A 20,016-nucleotide genomic window follows, 5' to 3' on the forward strand; every position below is an offset into this window, starting at 1 on the left:
AAAGTTTCATGTAATTATATCAGGAGGAAGCCATAATGGTCCACTTGTGCAAGTCTTTAGGGCTTAACCTTGGTACTCGACAATGCTGAGTGTCACACTGTCAGACAGGACAAGTTTAATACAAAACACAACAAAAAGACAAAATGCAAGTGTTTAGTCAATGGTAAATGTATGTATAGCGATTTATCTAGTGCAGAGGATGCCAAAGTGCTTTACATGTTGATGGTGGTAAGCTACATTGTAGCCCAGCTGCCCTAGGGCAGACTGACAGAAGCTGCTACACAATGGGCGCCATCGGACTTCTGACTAACAGCAGGCAAGGCAGGTTTGGTGCCTTGCTCAAGGACTCAACAACTGAGATGGATGTGGGAAGTTTGAACTGGAAACCATCAGTTACAGGAGCCACAGTGGCTACAACCAGTACAGGTGTAGTACCACCATCTACTGGGTTCAAGGATCAGGCACAACATACACTAAAGGAAAACTCAAAACTTTTAATGTTAAATGAAATGTTACACGTTTATTTCTTTCTAAAATACATATAAACATAAAAATAGTTTCAACATTAAAATACAGTAATCTAAATGCTGCAGCAGAAAAAAGCAAAATATTGAAAAATGACTTCATCTATCAGCATCAGTACTGGCACTCCTCAGGGCTGTGTGCTGAGCCCTCTGCTCTTCATGTTGTACACACACAACATACAGTTTCACATAAACAGCATGTTAATACAATAACATACAGTCTAACATTATTGTTTTGTGATACAGAATATGCAAAAAAACAAAGATCTCTAAAGGAAAATGTGTCATGGTTGCACATCTACAAGTATCCAAAAGTGAAGATCCAAATTATCACACTTAACAAATAAAACAATTTTGAGCTTTATAGACATGAAACCCCTCCAGTCTTTCATTCAAGATCTTAACCAGAACAATTCCATAGTGAACCTCAACATTGGACATGTATGAGAAATACTTCTACGGCTTTTCAACTGTGTGACGCCTCAAGTGTTGATATAAACTGAATTTGCGACTAAATCTTTTCTCACAGGTCACACATGAAAACGCCTTTTCCACTGTGTGAATCCTCATATGCTGAGTTAAAGCTGGTTTTTGACAAAACCTTTTCCACAGTTCACACATGAAAACGGCTTTTCACCAGTGTGAATTCTCATGTGCTGAGTTAAATGCCGTTTATGCCTAAAACTTTTTCCACAGTTCACACATGAAAACGGCTTTTCACCAGTGTGAATCCTCATGTGCTCAGTTAAAGCCGGTTTATGAATAAAACTGTTTCCACAGGTCACACATGAAAACGGCTTTTCACCTGTGTGAATCATCATGTGCTCAGTTAAAGTAAATTTTCGACTAAAAGTTTTCCCACAGGTCACACATGAAAATGGCCTTTCACTGGTGTGAATCATCATGTGCTGAGATAAATACTGTTTATGCCTAAAAGTTTTCCCACAGGTCACACATGAAAACGGCTTTTCATCTGTGTGAATCATAATGTGCCGAGTTAAATACTGTTTATGCCTAAAACTTTTTCCACAGGTCACACATGAAAACGGCTTTTCACCTGTGTGAATCATCATGTGCCGAATTAAATCGTGTTTTTGAGTAAAACTTTCTCCACAGGTCACACATGAAAACGGCTTTTCACCAGTGTGAATCATCATGTGCCGAGTTAAATTAGATTTTTGACGAAAACTTTTTCCACAGTTCACACATGTAAACGGCTTTTCACCCGTATGAGTTCTCATATGAGCATCAAAAACAGATTTGAAAGTCAAACGCTTTTCACAGATGACACTTGAGAAAGGTTTTCTTCTTCCCTGATTTTGGTTCTCAGCTTCAGCAGCTTCCTGGAAGATAACTTGGTTCCTGTTTGGTTCTGATTCAGTGTGGTCTGTTTGCTCATCAACAGGAACCACCATGCAGGTATCAGTCTCCTGTTTTAATTCAATCTGTTCTTCACCCTGACTGCAGTAAACTTCTTTCTCTTCCACTTTTATCTGCTGGTGTTTTAGATCCTCCTGCTCTTCTTTTATCTGATGATCTTCTGGCTCTTCCTGTTCTTGTTTCACCTGCAGAGGTTCCAACTCCTCCTGGTCCAGAGTGGATCTCCTCTCCTGGTTATAAACGTTACACTTCAGGGAATCTGGAGAAGAAAACAGGGAAAGAGTAATTGCTACCTTTTCTGAAATAAATACGAGTAATTGTTCATCTTTCAAGACAGAAATGAATAAAAAAATCCAATTGATAATTCAAGAGCGTAGACAGAGATACAGATCAGTCGATATATCCAGCTGACATTTGGGTAATTCTCAAATTAACAGATATGAAAAAAATATTTTATTACAAAATTAATTGTAGTAGGGATTATTGTTAATATTTACCTGCAAATTGTATTATTTCAAGATACTATTTATTTTTATTACTTTGAATTATATTGAAATTTTACTTTAGTTCACTTTATATTTTTGGGGTTTATTTACAGAGTTTATTTGTAGGTTAATAATTGTTTAGTTTTTGTTGCTTTGTGTTTGTTATTTACTTTTGTAAGTTAGACATTAAGAACTGTGGGTCCATTTTCTGTAAGTATAGGGACTGGTATAGGACCAGCATGCACTGGGTTGGGCCTGTGGGTTTTGACCAGAGCAGGAGAGGAAACAATGAAAAGTAGTGATGGTGAGATGCAGCTTCATGAAGCCCTGAGGAACTCCATCCAATCATTCGACTCATGAGCCGATGCACCGCGGTGCTTCATTTGCTCTACTGTGACATCAACTGGACAATATATGTAAAATAGGCAACGTGAAAACAACATGAAGCTTTACAATGAATAAACAAGTTTAAAATGTTTGTGATTCTGATACATAAATTCTGATTAATCTGGTTGTATGAAACAATGGCTGGATCCAAAAGAAAACTAGAAACAAATAGAAAAGAGGGTTGTGATTGGCTTGTTACTCGCTATGTCACCAGGGACAACGATTTATTACTAAAAAATAAAAAACTTTAACTGCTCAGGTTTAGGTGAGTTCTCTGTCTTACCCGCTTCATTACTCAACACATCACTAATGAAAAGTTTGATCTTTGTTATTTGCTTGTCAAACAGGAAAAATAAACTATAAATGCAATTTTCAAGTTGTTTGGACATTGAACTTCTTTTATTTATGTAACTGTTTGGTGTATTAGTTGAAAACAGCGTAAACATAAAGAAACTGTAAATTCCCACTCATATTGGGCCCATGAATGCACCTTTGCCCATAGTCATTGTGCCCTTTTTCCCCATAGACTATAAAAAAACGCCTCATGGACCGCTCTTGCCTATTGTTACTGAAGAGATTTAAGGCGGCCATCTTGGAGCGGTCGACCGTTCCACTCAGCTTTATGTTTAACAGACTCAATGACGTATCAGCGCATTTATCAATCATAACTCGCTAAATACTAAACAGATATTCACCAATTTTTCTGTAAACCTTATTAAAAGGTTAGCAACATTTACAAGGAAATGATTTTAAAGTATTTTTGAATGACTGATATAAGGTTGAGCATATTTAACTATTCTTAGTGGGGAAAACAGAATAGAGTCAGAATAGAATGTGTTGATATTTCTGTATTATGATTATTTTACAAAGCACACAACCAGTCATAATTTTTGAAATATGTTATTTAGTAATATCAATACATATTTATATAAATATACAAACACAAAATAATACAATCAGAGAGAAATAAAGATGCTTAAATAAGAGATCCAAAAAGGGAAAGAGATCCAAAAAGTGGTGAAATCAACCTTTATTGAAGTTTAACTAATTAGAAAAAGGTTTCACAAATCCCTAACATGGTTCTGAATATTCTGCTGTTAGAGCAGAATAATGCAGCTCAGGTCTGAAGAGTCCAGGTGTTGTAGTTTTTAAACTAGAATCGAATAAGATGCGGAAGCTAGTGAAAAATTAGGTGGAATAACCCTTTAGCCATTTCCCGAATCGGAAACCAAATTCAGCTTCGTGTATATGAGCCATTTTCACAGCGTAATTCTGATGTCTGCGTTCATTTACCTGTTAAAAATCATTTATACGGGAAAAGAATATTTACTAAAATGATCCTCATACAGAAAGGTGCAGACATTTAGACCTTAACCTGCATCCAAACGCTGGTGGTTCCTACCTATTCGGTGTAAGATTATCTGGGGCCTCCGGGAGAAATCCAGCAGTCTGCGATGATCATCCATCTCTTCCTCCGACTTGACGATGATTTCTTTAAACTCTGTGAATGTTTCTTCAGCAGCAGTTAACGGCTCGTTGATAAACTCGTTTAGAGAAACAGTCGAACATTCAACCAAACAGACCATGCGCCATTTTCTTTGTCTTCTTCTTCTTCTTTGGGATTTTATGACTGTCGTTCATTCATGTCATTGCATTACCGCCACCTTGTGGATCTTACGATCATCACATCTAAAGATTTCTCATACAGTGCCAGTTCTCTTTGAAAGACGTAAAATCTTTTCTTCCACTTTATCTAATTAAAACAAATACAATATTATTATTCCAGTTTTCCACAAATCCAAAGTTAATTTTGTCTTCTGATTCGTATCTCCTACATCCCGCAACATGTTTCACAGTTTCTTCACTCCACCAGATCAGAACCTTTCCTATAGTCTCCGTATATCCACAATGATCGCTGCTGCTTTGTTCGGAGTTACCGCTGGTTCCGCCCATCCTGTGGCTTATTGAGAGCCGATCAGCACCGGCTTGTTCATTTAACCCTCCTGTTATGTTCGTTTCTAGGGTACAGCAAAAATGTTCGTGGGTCAATTTGAACCGGGGAGTGTTTAATCATGCTATAGAGTCCGAAACCAAAAAAAACCCTCCAAGACATATTTATATCTGATTATTAACTCCAATACTAATCATTTCAATCAATATTTGTGCAATGGTGTTTTTTTATTTCTCAGCAATTAAGGATCAATAACATCAACCCACTCATTTACTCATTTGGACATAAAAAATGGAATTTACATTTTTTTATGTCCACTGAAAAAAAACCTAGACACAAAAAAACTATAATTTCCTTGAAATTGATCTTTGGTGAAACATTTTATATTATACTTTTTTTTTTTAATGTGTGGTCTTTATAATTAAATTTGAGACACACATACTGTTCTTAGTCAAATTGTCCCGCTGATTAAAATCAAGAGAAATGAGTCATGCAGAGAATATTTATGTTTTCCTCCACTTCTGCTGAGTGTCACTCAGTGTGGGTGGAGTTTATCCACGTGAACAGAAAAGATTCCCATCAAAAGTTGTGTGAATGTAGTGGTTATAAAACTGTTTTAGACAACCAAAAGGGAAAACAAGATCTAGTGATCTGCGATCGATTATTTTGGTCTTTCAAGTTCAGTGCTACAGACAGATACAGTAAAAGGTAGCCTAAGTTTAATGAAGTTTAAAAACAATGTATTTGGGGCCTGCCCATAGCAATGCATAGGGATGAAATCCCTATGCATTGCATGGCAGGCACCTATTGTTCTACACCTCAAAATAACTGCCGCTTCCTACTACCGTTAATGCGGCTCGTACCGCTGCATGCCCCCTCACAATATATATATCAAAACGTGAGGCTCAATCCCGTGAGGGGAGCTATTACTTTTGTTGGCATTTCGAGTAACTGTGGCGACATAATTAACAAAAAACGAGCCAAATTTAACTCAAAACAAAAGTCTAACTGACACAAAACAGTGTCAGTTAGACTCAAAATAGACATAGAATTTAGTCTGCCTCTCTGAACTGCTCTTTAGAACTACAATGACTGAAGGTTAGAACTACAACATGGCGGACACTGAGTGCCTACAAAAGAGGTCTGAGCTGAATGTCAGAACTACAAACATGGTGGAACTGTCAGTTACTACAGAGGAGGACTGAGCTGGCCTTTAGAACTACTTGTGTTTTGGGCTTTTTATAACTGATTTTACCCAACCATTGTTACACATGGAATTAGTGTGGCAATTTAAAATGAAGCTTACTGAAAATTTCAAAATAAAAGCCTTGAATATTTTTACATCATGTAGTTGCTCTTTTTGGCTTTATTTGACTTTTTCATCCAAAGCACTGTTACACATGGTATTAGTTTAGCTCTTTGAAATGAAGCATACTGAAAATTTCAAAATAAAAGCCTTGAATATTTTTACATCAGATAATTGCTCTTTTTGGCTTTATGTGACTTTTTTATCCAAAGCACTGTTACACATGGGATTAGTGTGGCAATTTAAAATTAAGCTTAACAAAAATTTCAAAATAAAAGCCTTGACAATTTTTACATCAGATAATTGCTCTTTTGAGCATTATATAACTGATTTAACCCAGCAATTGTTACACATGGGATTAGTTTGGCACTTTGAAATGAAGCTTAACAAAAATTTCAAAATAAAAGCCTTGAGAAATCTTACATTAGGTAATTGCTCTTTTGAGCAATAAATAACTGATTTAACCCAATGACTATTAGACATGGGATTAGTTTGGACCTTTGAAATTAAGCTTAACAAAAATGTCAAAATAAAAGCCTCAACATGCCCCTGAGGTTAGTGCATCGCCACAGGCAGTGCAATAATATTATTCTGCATTATCTTTTTCTCTCAGGTCAGGGAACTGCCTTGCGCAGCAAGGCAGTTCATTAGCATTAGCATTTTAGCTTAAATAAGCTATTAGCTATTTATTTGACTTATTAGCCATGTTTAGTCTACTGAATGGAGTAATACCATTATAGAAAACATCCTAGTGATGTCCCACATGCTACTGACAGCAATCACGCTAACATTAGCATTTTTGCTAATTTTAGCTGATACACTTACTTTATCATACTGAATGGTGCAAGTCAATGTTAGTAAACATTCTTGTCATTGTATTCATATGATTGCAGCTTTCTTTAGCATTGATGCTAATTTGTAGCATCAGAACGCTGGGTCCAAACCGACGGGCACACTTTGGCAGGCCCCGGTTAAATTTCTTCAGGAATTTTCTAGTTTTCTTTAATGTTACTTTTCCGGCTATGTTTGGTTATAATTCTTGAAAAGTTCAACCTTTTAGATTTTAAGTTATGAGGGTTTAATCATTCGGGTTTCGATTGGTTTTGTCTGATCGGATGTAGGGGAACGCGACGCTTCTGCTCCTCCATTACATCACTGGAGACGAAAGCAGTGACATCGTGTCCGTGTTTTCATTATTCCCCTACTGATAGAGTTCTTACTCATAAGGGGCGTAACATGAACACCTGCTTTCTCGCAGTTTCCTAGTGAAGTAAAGAGCAGGGACGTGCGGTGAGGTGCAATGCTGGTGAGGCGCTGACTTAATTATAATCAGATATACAAATATAGACCGCCTGCATGTTATTGTTTACATAAGGAAATTTCGCGCGTGCAGACAACACTCCATAGCCACGCTGCCGCGGTAGAATAATTCTGTTAACTCAATAAAATTTGGAAATTTAGATATTATTAATTTCGTGCTATGTTTCACAGCAAAGGAAAACCCGTTAAAGTACAACTCAAAACCACGTCTTTCTCCCTCTCTGCATTGGCCAGGCTACACACAGCAACTGACAACAACGCCCCTAAAAAAAACACTAAATATTTCCCACACAAAGAACAAAGCATTCAGTCTGTTGCAGTAGCATGGTTTTCAGCTTAATGTTTATTTTGCGGTTATTAATAAGTGATTGCTGTGATATGAGGAAAAAACTATAAATATGTCGCTGCACTTGACTTTACTGTATGGCTAGCTCGCTGTTACAGTCTCTTACTCTACAGTTGTGGAGTCACAATGTCAGGGATCATGAGCGCCCCCTGCCATGAGGCAAGAGAACTGCCTGCCTCACCTCGAATCTGTTCTCTGCCTTTCTGATCGCTCCTCAGCACACGAAACACGTTACACACACAGTTGGTGACAAAAAAAACTGTACATTATATACATAAGCTAAATTATGGAAATTCAGTTCATATATTAAATGTTTATTAACCATTTTACTGGCGACGCACAGACAGGAGGAACATGCTCTCATAAAATGGCATTTAGAGAGAGGTTGATCAATCCCAGGTGAGGCTCAGCTGCTGCTGCCTCACCAGCTTCGCTTCCGCGCATTTGAATGGGATAACGCGAAAATTCAGCAATTTTGAAGAGAAAAAATAATCAGAAATGGTTAAGCTAAATAAAAAATAAATACTTTACAGTACAAACCACAGGCTGAAAATAGCTATATGAATTATTTTGTCATATTTTTCCATTATGACAGGTGAAGCTCTGCCTCACTTGCCTCCCCTGACCGCACGTCACTGGTAAAGAGAGTAGTGATAAAGTGGGCTTGTGTGAGTGGGGGTGTGTGTGTGTGTGGTGAAATATGGTTCATAGCTGCAAGGAAACATATAGAATTGGACATTTTTTAAAATCTTATTTTGCACTTTAACCTGACTGCCGGGTCAAATTGACCCAAACAGTACCTATGTAAAAGTAGACGTAGGGGTTGGTACAAATGTGTAAAATGAATAAATTTTCAATTTATATGTAGAGTGCACCTATTAAGACAAATAGAAAAAGTTTCATGCAAAAAAATACTTGCAACTATTAAAAAAAAAAAATTAAACTTTAAAACGGGTCAATTTGACCTGGAACTTAACAGGAGGGTTAAATGTGCGGTGCTGGTGGTCGAGTGTGAAGGACTTTTAACGGGTTTTTCTACTTGAATTTTCTACTGGTATTTTAATAATAGTTTGTATTTATTTCTTTGTTAGCTCTCAGGATTGAAGGTGGTGCGTTTGGCCCAGATGGTGGCGCCCCCTGTTGCTGTGGCTGTCCCGTGATCAACATAAATCGATGGAGGGAAATCCAACGAGTGTTTGTGACGTCACGGTGTTTGGTGATTCTTTGCTCGGTTCTTTGATTCTTTGCCAGGTGGCGTTGTTGGCAACAAACTAAATAATTGTGTATTTTTACCATCGATTGCCTCACTAATATTTATTTAGCTAATGTTAGCTTATACACTCTTTCTTCTGCACTAGATGGGTTTAATGCTATTACTCTCTTTAATACTGAAATTATTCAATATATGACCTTATATTTTATGTTTGCAAGCATTTCTATGTCATATTTAAAGTTTTAAGCAGGGTTATTGGTACTGATTTTAAATTATTCAGTTTAGCTGACAGCTTTGCACTGTTTAACTTTTTTCTGCTGCTTCTACTCATTTCATTTCAGCAAGTGTTCTGCAGTTTAACTCAAATGTTTCTACAATTTTCAGCAGTAACATTCAGCACTAACACGACATTTTCACAGGAAAGGCAAATGTTCTACTTACTTTCTAAGACACTAATAATATATCTATGTGTGGAGGTTAAATTAGTTCCAGCATTAGAAACATGGTGATCTATAATAGAAAACAGCTGCAGCAGAACAGAGAAAAATATAACTAAGACAAAAGACACAACATATTATTGAAGAAAATATTCAACCATATTTTCTACAATCAAGAAAAATTAATGCATGAAAATTAATTTATAGTGAATATTTCATTTTCTATAGAGTAAATGTTTTTTAAAAATTTCTTCATAAAGCTTTTACATAGTTAGAGTTAGACTGGTTAATATAATTTAAAACAAATAACAGCATAAGTTGCAATATCATCTTGTTTCAAAGAGAAACCTATCAAAGATTTTATTGTATATATGTTTGAGAATGCACAACCATTAATGAAAATGTTCAATTAGAGCTAATAAACAGAGGTGAATAAATTAATTATAACTTTTCTATCAATTATAAATATTATAATTTTATAACCTTGTTTAAGAACTGATTTCCTAAAATGACTTATGACAAAATAAATTGTCACATGGTGACATGACTACTTCAGTAACTAACCCGTATTTGGCTTGGACAGATCTGGCCCAGGTGAGGCATGCCTCATGTGAACCGTGCCATCACTGCCAGATCTTTCCTGAGTCTGGCTGACATCCAATTTGCCATGCCAGAGGTTTGCCAGATGTGTCAGCAGAATGCCAGATCCGGTTCAGGTCGGTCTGCTGTGTGGGAACCGGCGAAGGCTCGCTCCTCTGGTCACCGTTTGCTGGTGGTCCTGGTTCTGGTTGGTTGTTGAATCTCTATGTATGAGAAATGTAAGTGGGTGTATGGCGTCCATTTTTGTTGTTTATTTTGACATTATCTACATGGGTTTGAATGTCTGGGTGTACACATGAGAATGGGAACATGTGATCTTGTCTCTGTGTGCCTGGTCTGTCTGTCAGGTTTGGTCTCTGGCTCCCTCCTCTCTGTGATCACCTTTATATCAAGTTGGGTGAGAGGAGGGGGCCCCTATAAAACTTTTCTCTCACCTTTCTTTTCTCTCCTGCTTTCTTCTCCGTCTCATTACAATTTAATAAAATAAACCCAAAGCAGTTTCCAATAAAGTTTCATGTAATTATATCAGGGGGAAACCATAATGGTCCACTTATGCAAGTCTTTAGGGCTTAACCTTGGTACTCGACAATGCTGAGTGTCACACTGTCAGACAGGACAAGTTTAATACAAAACACAACAAAAAGACAAAATGCAAGTGTATAGTCAATGGTAAATGTATGTATAGCGATTTATCTAGTGTAGAGGATGCCAAAGTGCTTTACATGCTGATGGTGGTAAGCTACATTGTAGCCCAGCTGCCCTAGGGCAGACTGACAGAAGCTGCTACACAATGGGCGCCATCGGACTTCTGACTAACAGCAGGCAAGGCAGGTTTGGTGCCTTGCTCAAGGACTCAACAACTGAGATGGATGTGGGAAGTTTGAACCGGCAACCCATCAGTTACAGGAACCACAGTGGCTACAACCAGTTTAGCTGTAGTACCACCATCTACTGGGTTCAAGGATCAGGCACAACATACACTAAAGGAAAACTCAAAACTTTAATGTTAAATGAAATGTTACATGTTTATTTCTTTCTAAAATACATATAAACATAAAAATAGTTTCAACATTAAAATACAGTAATCTAAATGCTGCAGCAGAACAGATTAAAATATTACAGATAAAACAAGAGAAAAAAGCAAAATATTAAAAATAATTACATGTACTTTGTGCAATCAATGCATGAAAATTAATTTGCGGTGAATTTTGCATTTCTTTAAAGTACAAATGATTTTTTTTATTTGAATAGATTTTAATTAGGTAGAGTAAAACTGGTTAACATAATTTGAAAGAAATAAAATCAGATTCAATCTCATTTTACATTAAACACAAAATTAACACAAATACTGTTTTGTAGATTTTTTTTTAAAACACTCAACCATTATATACATTCTATTGTTGATTTAAAAAACTACAAAAATAAACCCCACTAACACTCTCTATAGTACAGAATAATACAAATCAATCCCTCAAGTCCAATCATGTGAGAATGTTCTGGAAGGGAGTCCATGTCCGGTCAAACTCTGTTAATGCATGAAATAGTCAGTGGGCCCCCAAGCCTCTTCATCTATCAGCATCAGTACTGGCACTCCTCAGGGCTGTGTGCTGAGCCCTCTGCTCTTCACGTTGTACACACACAACATACAGTTTGACATAAACAGTATGTTAATACAACAACATACAGTTTATCATTATTGTTTTTTGATACAGAATATACCAGAAAAATAAAACATCAATGAAGGAAAATGTGTCATGGTTGAACATCTCTAAGTAACCAAATGTGAAGATCAAAATGATCACATTTAACAAATACAACATAGGACATTTATGGAACATACTTCTACAGCTTTTCAACTGTGTGACGCGTCATGTGCTTAGTTAAACAATGTTTATTACTAAAACTTTTTAAACAGGTCACACATGAAAACGGCTTTTCACCAGTGTGAATCCTCATGTGCTGAGTTAAAGCCGATTTATGCCTAAAAATTTTTCCACAGGTCACACATGAAAACGGCTTTTCACCTGTGTGAATCATCATGTGCTGAGTTAAAGCCGATTTATGCCTAAAAATTTTTCCACAGGTCACACATGAAAACGGCTTTTCACCAGAGTGAATCATCATGTGCTGAGTTAAATCCTGTTTTCGAATAAAACTTTTTCCACAGGTCACACATGAAAACGGCTTTTCACCAGTGTGACCCCTAATGTGCCGAATTAAATTTTGTTTTTGACAAAAGCTTTTTCCACAATTTCCACATGAAAACGGCTTTTCACCAGTGTGAATCATCATGTGCTGAGTTAAATCCTGTTTTCGAATAAAACTTTTTCCACAGGTCACACATGAAAACGGCTTTTCACCTGTGTGAATATTCATGTGCTGAGTAAAATCCTGTTTTCGACTAAATCTCTTTCCACAGTTCACACACGAAAACGGCTTTTCACCAGTGTGAATCATCATGTGCTGAGTTAAAACATGTTTTTGACTAAAACTTTTTCCACAGGTCACACATGAAAACGGCTTTTCACCCGTGTGAATCATCATATGCTTAGTTAAATACTGTTTTTGACGAAAACATTCTCCACAATTCACACATGAAAACGGCTTTTCACCAGTATGAATCATCACATGACGAGTTAAATCATGTTTTTGAATAAAACTCTTTCCACACTTCACACATGAAAACGGCTTTTCACCCGTATGAGTTCTCATAAGAGCATCAAAAACAGATTTGAAAGCCAAACGCTTTTCACAGATGACACTTGAGAAAGGTTTTCGTCTTTCTTGATTTTGGTTCTCAGCTTCAGCAGCTTCCTGGAAGATGACTTGGTTCCTGTTTGGTTCTGATTCAGTGTGGTCTGTTTGCTCATCAACAGGAACCACCATGCAGGTATCAGTCTCCTGTTTTAATTCAATCTGTTCTTCACCCTGACTGCAGTAAACTTCTCTCTCTTCCACTTTTATCTGATGATCTTCTGGCTCTTCCTGTTCTTGTTTCACCTGCAGAGGTTCTAACTCCTCCTGGTACAGAGTGGATCTCCTCTCCTGGTTATAAACGTTACACTTCAGGGAATCTGGACAAGAAAACAGAGAAAGAGTAATTGCTACCTTTTCTGAAATAAATACGAGTAATTGTTCATCTTTCAAGACAGAAATGAATAAAAAAAACCAATTGATAATTCAAGAGCGTAGACAGAGATACAGATCAGTCGATATATCCAGCTGACATTTGGGGAATTCTCAAATTAACGGATATGAAGAAAAATATTTTATTACAAAATTAATTGTAGTAGGGATTATTGTTAATATTTACCTGCAAATTGTATTATTTCAAGATACTATTTATTTTTATTACTTTGAATTATATTGAAATTTTACTTTAGTTCACTTTATATCTTTATGGTTTATTTATAAACATGAGTTTATTTGTAGGTTAATAGCTGTTTAGTTTTTGTTCCTTTGTTATTAACTTTTCTAAGTTAGACATTAAGAACTGTGGGTTCATTTTCTGTAAGTATAGGGACTGGTATAGGACCAGCATGCACTGGGTTGGGCCTGTGGGTTTTGACCAGAGCAGGAGAGGAAACAATGAAAAGTAGTGATGGTGAGATGCAGCTTCATGAAGCCCTGAGGAACTCCATCCAATCATTCGACTCATGAGCCGATGCACCGCGGTGCTTCATTTGCTCTACTGTGACATCAACTGGACAATATATGTAAAATAGGCAACGTGAAAACAACATGAAGCTTTACAATAAATAAACAAGTTTAAAATGTTTGTGATTCTGATACATAAATTCTGATTAATCTGGTTGTATGAAACAATGGCTGGATCCAAAAGAAAACTAGAAACAAATAGAAAAGAGGGTTGTGATTGGCTTGTTACTCGCTGTGTCACCAGGGACAACGATTTATTACTAAAAAATAAAAACTGTAACTGCTCAGGTTTAGGTGAGTTCTCTGTCTTACCCGCTTCATTACTCAACACATCACTAATGAAAAGTTTGATCTTTGTTATTTGCTTGTCAAACTGGAAAAAATAAACTATAAAAGCAATTTTCAAGTTGTTTGGACATTGAACTTCTTTTATCTATGTAACTGTTTGGTGTATTAGTTGAAAACGGCGTAAAAATAAAGAAACTGTAAATTCCCACTCATATTTGGCCCATGAATGCACCTTTGCCCATAGTCATTGTGCCCCTTTTCCCATAGACTATAAATAAACGCCTCATGGACCGCTCTTGCCTATTGTTACTGAAGAGATTTAAGGCGGCCATCTTGGAGCGGTCGACCGTTCCACTCAGCTTTATGTTTAACAGACTCAATGACGTATCAGCGCATTTATCAATCATAACTCGCTAAATACTAAACAGATATTCACCAATTTTTCTGTAAACCTTATTAAAAGGTTAGCAACATTTACAAGGAAATGATTTTTAAAGTAGTTTTGAATGACTGATATAAGGTTGAGCATATTTAACTATTCTTAGTGGGGAAAACAGAATAGAGTCAGAATAGAATGTGTTGATATTTCTGTATTATGATTATTTTACAAAGCACACAACCAGTCATAATTTTTTAAATATATTATTTAGTAATATCAATACATATTTATATAAATATACAAACACAAAATAATACAATCAGAGAGAAATAAAGATGCTTAAGTAATTATTAATGCTGAATAATATGCATTAAACTACACATATTTATATGGACATGCGTATATACATAATATCTACATAGGTTTTATTCATGTTTTCCAGCCGAGGAGGAGCTTAACCCTTTGATGCACAACATGGGTCAAAAATTACCTGCATTCATTTTCCATGTTATTTCATGCTGACTGAGTTTTTCTTTGCTCTGTGTTTCGAAATCAATTCATTTTATGATTGAATATTCCAAGTATTCTTTAAATATCTTGTTTTTAATTACCACAGATCATTAATTTATTTTTTTATTTCCTACTTTATGAACAAACATAATTTTTATATTACTATACATGGGTCATCCAAGTGTGATTTAAAATTAAATGTCTTAATACTATAAAACAAAAATGTTTCAAGTAATTACTTTAGTAGTGAATGGGGCCAAACAGTTATTTATTTAATACTTGCAACACGTTTGTCATTTTATCACACATACACATAAATCCTGATAACAGATAACAGCTATTGAACTGAACATTATCTGTGGTTGAACAACTGTAAACTGGTGAAATGTGACCAAACAAAATAAAACACAACTGAACACATTAGTAGAACACAAACTGCCATCTCAATTTTTGCATGCCTCACAAATGATCACTAATTTTTTGTGCTCCTTGCACACCGGCCTAGTGCACTGGGAACACTAGCTGCTGGCTTTTCTGTCTTTCGAAACTGGGCAGATCGCGCACCTCTTCCTCTTCCTTTGGCCCTCCTGTCTGATGTCCTCTTGTAGCTGAGTGGTGGCTGTGTCTTTTTTTAACCCACACCTTCCCATTGCCTCAATAATATGCTTCTGGAGTTTGGGTGTGCCCTCCAGGCGCCTCTTCATATGTGGCATGACGAGCTCTTTGCCCAGCTCCTTGATAAATAGTCGTCGTGCATTACTCGCACCACCCATATAATCAGGGTATTGTGCACTGAAGTTGGTGTAGGCATTGAGTGTGGCAACATCCAGCATATTGTACCAGAGAACCATGGGTCACCTCCTTGTTCTCCGCAGACATGTGTAGTTGCTAACCATTTGATCCATTGTGTCCACTCCTCCTTTCGTTTTATTGTAGTACTGGATCACTTCTGGTTTCTTCTTCTGACTGCTGTTATCCACTGCTTTGTCATCATGCATGGTGCTCAGTAGGACAACAGCCTTTCCTTTCTTCTGCACATAGCTCACCATGGTCATGTTGCCATAGAATCCAAATTCTGAGCTATGAAGCTCCCATGATTTGGATGGCTTCATGATAGATGGTATGTCAGGCTTGTTCTGGCGAAGAGTCCCAACGATGGTCAAGACACAAGGACAGTTCCCACCAAATGCTGTAGTAAATGCATGCAGGTCGTTTCTGACCCATGTGTGTGAACTTGATGTAGAATTACAAAAGCTGTGCTTGTTCATAACTTAAGAGAGAAAAAATAAAAATGATGATTTGTGGTAAACAAAAACAAGATATTTACTGCATATCTGGAAACGTAAATGATAAAATTAATTTATTTCAAAAGTATATCATAGAAACACTCAACCATACATGAAGTAACCTGGAAAATGAATGCGGGTCGTTTATGACCCATTTTGTGCGTTAGAAGGGTAGTGATACAAAAAGGGTTTTTGTTCAAAAAGTAAGAAAGGAAAAAATTAATTAAGGATGTATGATGATCAAAAACAAGTTAATTGAGGAATACCTTGAATACTGAATGATGAAATTAATTTATTGCAAAGATATAGAAGATAAAAACTCAGCCGGGTCACTTTTGACCCATGTTTTGCATCAAAGGGTTAAGAGAGATTCAGCAGCTGAGATTCATCAGTGCAGTGAATCCGTCTCTCCTTAAAGACATTCCCCACTTCTTCCTCACATGGTCTTTATGAAACCTTCAAAACAAAAACAGGAGCTATTTTACTTTAGACAGAGTGAAAGAATTTCATATAAATAAGAGTCTTTCCCACCTTGTGTGGCATAATCTAAATCAATGTTAGGGAAAGAGATCCAAAAAGTGGTGAAATCAACCTTTATTGAAGTTTAACTAATTAGAAAAAGGTTTCACAAATCCCAAACATGGCTCTGAATATTCTGCTGTTAGAGCAGAATAATCCAGCTCAGGTCTGAAGAGTCCAGGTGTTGTAGTTTTTAAACTAGAATCGAATAAGATGCGGAAGCTAGTGAAAAATTAGGTGGAATAACCCTTTAGCCATTTCCCGAATCGGAAACTAAATTCAGCTTCGTGTATATGAGCCATTTTCACAGCGTAATTCTGATTCCTGCGTTCATTTACCGGTTAACAAAACATTTATACGGGAAAAGAACATTTACTAAAATGATCCTCATACAGAAAGGTGCAGACATTTAGACCTTAACCTGCATCCAAACGCTGGTGGTTCCTACCTATTCGGTGTAAGATTATCTGGGGCCTCCGGGAGAAATCCAGCAGTCTGCGATGATCATCCATCTCTTCCTCCGACTTGACGATGATTTCTTTAAACTCTGTGAATGTTTCTTCAGCAGCAGTTAACGGCTCGTTAATAAACTCGTTTAGAGAAACAGTCGAACATTCAACCAAACAGACCATGCGCCATTTTCTTTGTCTTCTTCTTCTTCTTTGGGATTTTATGACTGTCGTTCATTCATGTCATTGCATTACCGCCACCTTGTGGATCTTACGATCATCACGTTCATTTAAATGTGCGGTGCTGGTGGTCGAGTGTGAAGGACTTTTAACGGGTTTTTCTACTTGAATTTTCTACCGGTATTTTAATAATAGTTTGTATTTATTTCTTTGTTAGCTCTCAGGATTGAAGGTGGTGCGTTTGGCCCAGATGGTGGCGCCCCCTGTTGCTGTGGCTGTCCCGTCATCAACATAACTCGATGGAGGGAAATCCAACGAGTGTTTGTGACGTCACGGTGTTTGGTGATTCTTTGCTCGGTTCTTTGATTCTTTGCCAGGTGGCGTTGTTGGCAACAAACTAAATAATTGTGTATTTTTACCATCGATTGCCTCACTAATATTTATTTAGCTAATGTTAGCTTATACACTCTTTCTTCTGCACTAGATGTGTTAAATGCTATTACTCTCTTTAATACTGAAATTATTCAATATATGACCTTATACTTTACCTTTGCAAGCATTTCTGTGCAACATTTAAAGTTTTAAGCAGGGATGTTGGTACTGATTTTAAATTATTCAGTTTAGCTGACAGGTTTGCACTGTTTAACTTTTTCCTGCTGCTTCTACTCATTTCATTTCAGCAAGTGTTCTGCAGTTGAACTCAAATGTTTCTACAATTTTCAGCAGTAACATTCAGCACTAACACGACATTTTCACAGGAAAGGCAAATGTTCTACTTACTTTCTAAGACACTAATAATATATCTATGTGTGGAGGTTAAATGAGTTCCAGCATTAGAAACATGGTGATCTATAATAGAAAACAGCTGCAGCAGAACAGAGAAAAATATAACTAAGACTAAAGACACAACAAATTATTGAAGAAAATATTCAACCATATTTTCTACAATCAAGAAAAATCAATGCATGAAAACCAGGTTGTACCAGGTTAGGATTGGCTTTTTTACTTATCACTTGGCGGCGGGGATGTTTATGGACCTGTGAGGGGCTGCTTCCTTTTTCACAGTTGGTGCGTTGGCTTTTCTGTAGCATCCTTCCTACTGGTGGTGTAGTCGGCAAGTTGAGAGGCTTGTGTTTTTGGCTTATTTGTGTATGAAGTGGTGAAAGTGCTTGTGTTGGCTGGTGTTTGCATTTTGATTGGCCCCTTTTTTTGGGTCTGGTATCGTTTGCTGTCTGTCTGTCTTGGTGTTGGTATGGGGTGTGATTTATTGCTTTGCTAGCCTATCTGTGGCCACAGCCTGGTGCTGGGCTGGGATTCAGGGCTGTGGGTGGTATTCTTGTTCTGGATATTGCGCTGAGCTGGCTGGTCGGTCCATTTCTTGAATTGGGGTTCTTTCAGTAAACCCGGTGCCCTGTATGTCTGCTGGATCTTCTTCATTGGGACTAGGTGAATCCTTTGGTTGGCAGGCTGGCTTTGTGACTTGGGATAGGGGTTTGGTTTGAATGATTCCTAAGTTGGTGGTCCTGGTTCTGGTTGGATCTCTGTGTATGAGAAATGCAAGTGGGTGTATGGCGTCCATTTTTGTTTTGTTTATTTTGACATTATCTACATGGGTTTGAATGTCTGGGTGTACACATGAGAATGGGAACATGTGATCTTGTCTCTGTGTGCCTGGTCTGTCTGTCAGGTTTGGTCTCTGGCTCCCTCCTCTCTGTGATCACCTTTATATCAAGTTGGGTGAGAGGAGGGGGCCCCTATAAAACTTTTTTCTCACCTTTCTTTTCTCTCCAGCTTTCTTCTCCGTCTCATTACAATTTAATAAAATAAACCCAAAGCAGTTTCAAATAAAGTTTCATGTAATTATATCAGGGGGAAGCCATAATGGTCCACTTATGCAAGTCTTTAGGGCTTAACCTTGGTACTCGACAATGCTGAGTGTCACACTGTCAGACAGGACAAGTTTAATACAAAACACAACAAAAAGACAAAATGCAAGTGTTTAGTCAATGGTAAATGTATGTATAGCGATTTATCTAGTGCAGAGGATGCCAAAGTGCTTTACATGTTGATGGTGGTAAGCTACATTGTAGCCCAGCTGCCCTAGGGCAGACTGACAGAAGCTGCTACACAATGGGCGCCATCGGACTTCTGACTAACAGCAGGCAAGGCAGGTTTGGTGCCTTGCTCAAGGACTCAACAACTGAGATGGATGTGGGAAGTTTGAACCAGAAACCCATCAGGTACAGGAACCACAGTGGATACAACCAGTATAGCCGTAGTACCACCATCTACTGGGTTCAAGGATCAGGCACAACATACACTAAAGGAAAACTCAAAACTTTTAATGTTAAATGAAATGTTACACGTTTATTTTTTTCTAAAATACATATAAACATAAAAATAGTTTCAACATTAAAATACAGTAATCTAAATGCTGCAGCAGAACAGATTAAAATATTACAGCTAAAACAAGAGAAAAAAGTATATTAAAAATAAATATTAAATATAATTTATATTAAAATATATATATATATATATATAAAAATATTAAAAATAATTACATGTACTTTGTGCAATCAATGCATGAAAATTAGTTTGCGGTGAATTTTGCATTTCTTTAAAGAACAAATGATTTTTTTTATTTGAATAGATTTTAATTAGGTAGAGTAAAACTGGTTAACATAATTTGAAAGAAATGAAATCAGATTCAATCTCATTTTACATTAAACACAAAATTAACACAAATACTGTTTTGTAGAAATTTTTTTAAAACACTCAACCATTATATACATTCTATTG

At 36.8% G+C, this 20,016-nt stretch overlaps 1 protein-coding gene across 1 annotated transcript; it reads right to left on the bottom strand.

Moving 5' to 3' along the window:
• Nucleotides 1–11,637: 11,637 nt before the first annotated feature.
• On the bottom strand, nt 11,638–12,811 carry LOC111607847 (gastrula zinc finger protein XlCGF8.2DB-like). Its single transcript, XM_023330055.1, has one exon. It carries the CDS (start codon nt 12,659–12,661, stop codon nt 11,792–11,794), a length of 870 nt encoding a protein of 289 aa, XP_023185823.1. The 5' UTR covers nt 12,662–12,811; the 3' UTR covers nt 11,638–11,791.
• Between the last annotated feature and the right edge of the window lie 7,205 nt (nt 12,812–20,016).

This window comes from Xiphophorus maculatus, unplaced genomic scaffold (assembly GCF_002775205.1).
Source record: "Xiphophorus maculatus strain JP 163 A unplaced genomic scaffold, X_maculatus-5.0-male Unplaced_Scaffold_BN000162F, whole genome shotgun sequence".
Taxonomy (NCBI): domain Eukaryota; kingdom Metazoa; phylum Chordata; class Actinopteri; order Cyprinodontiformes; family Poeciliidae; genus Xiphophorus; species Xiphophorus maculatus.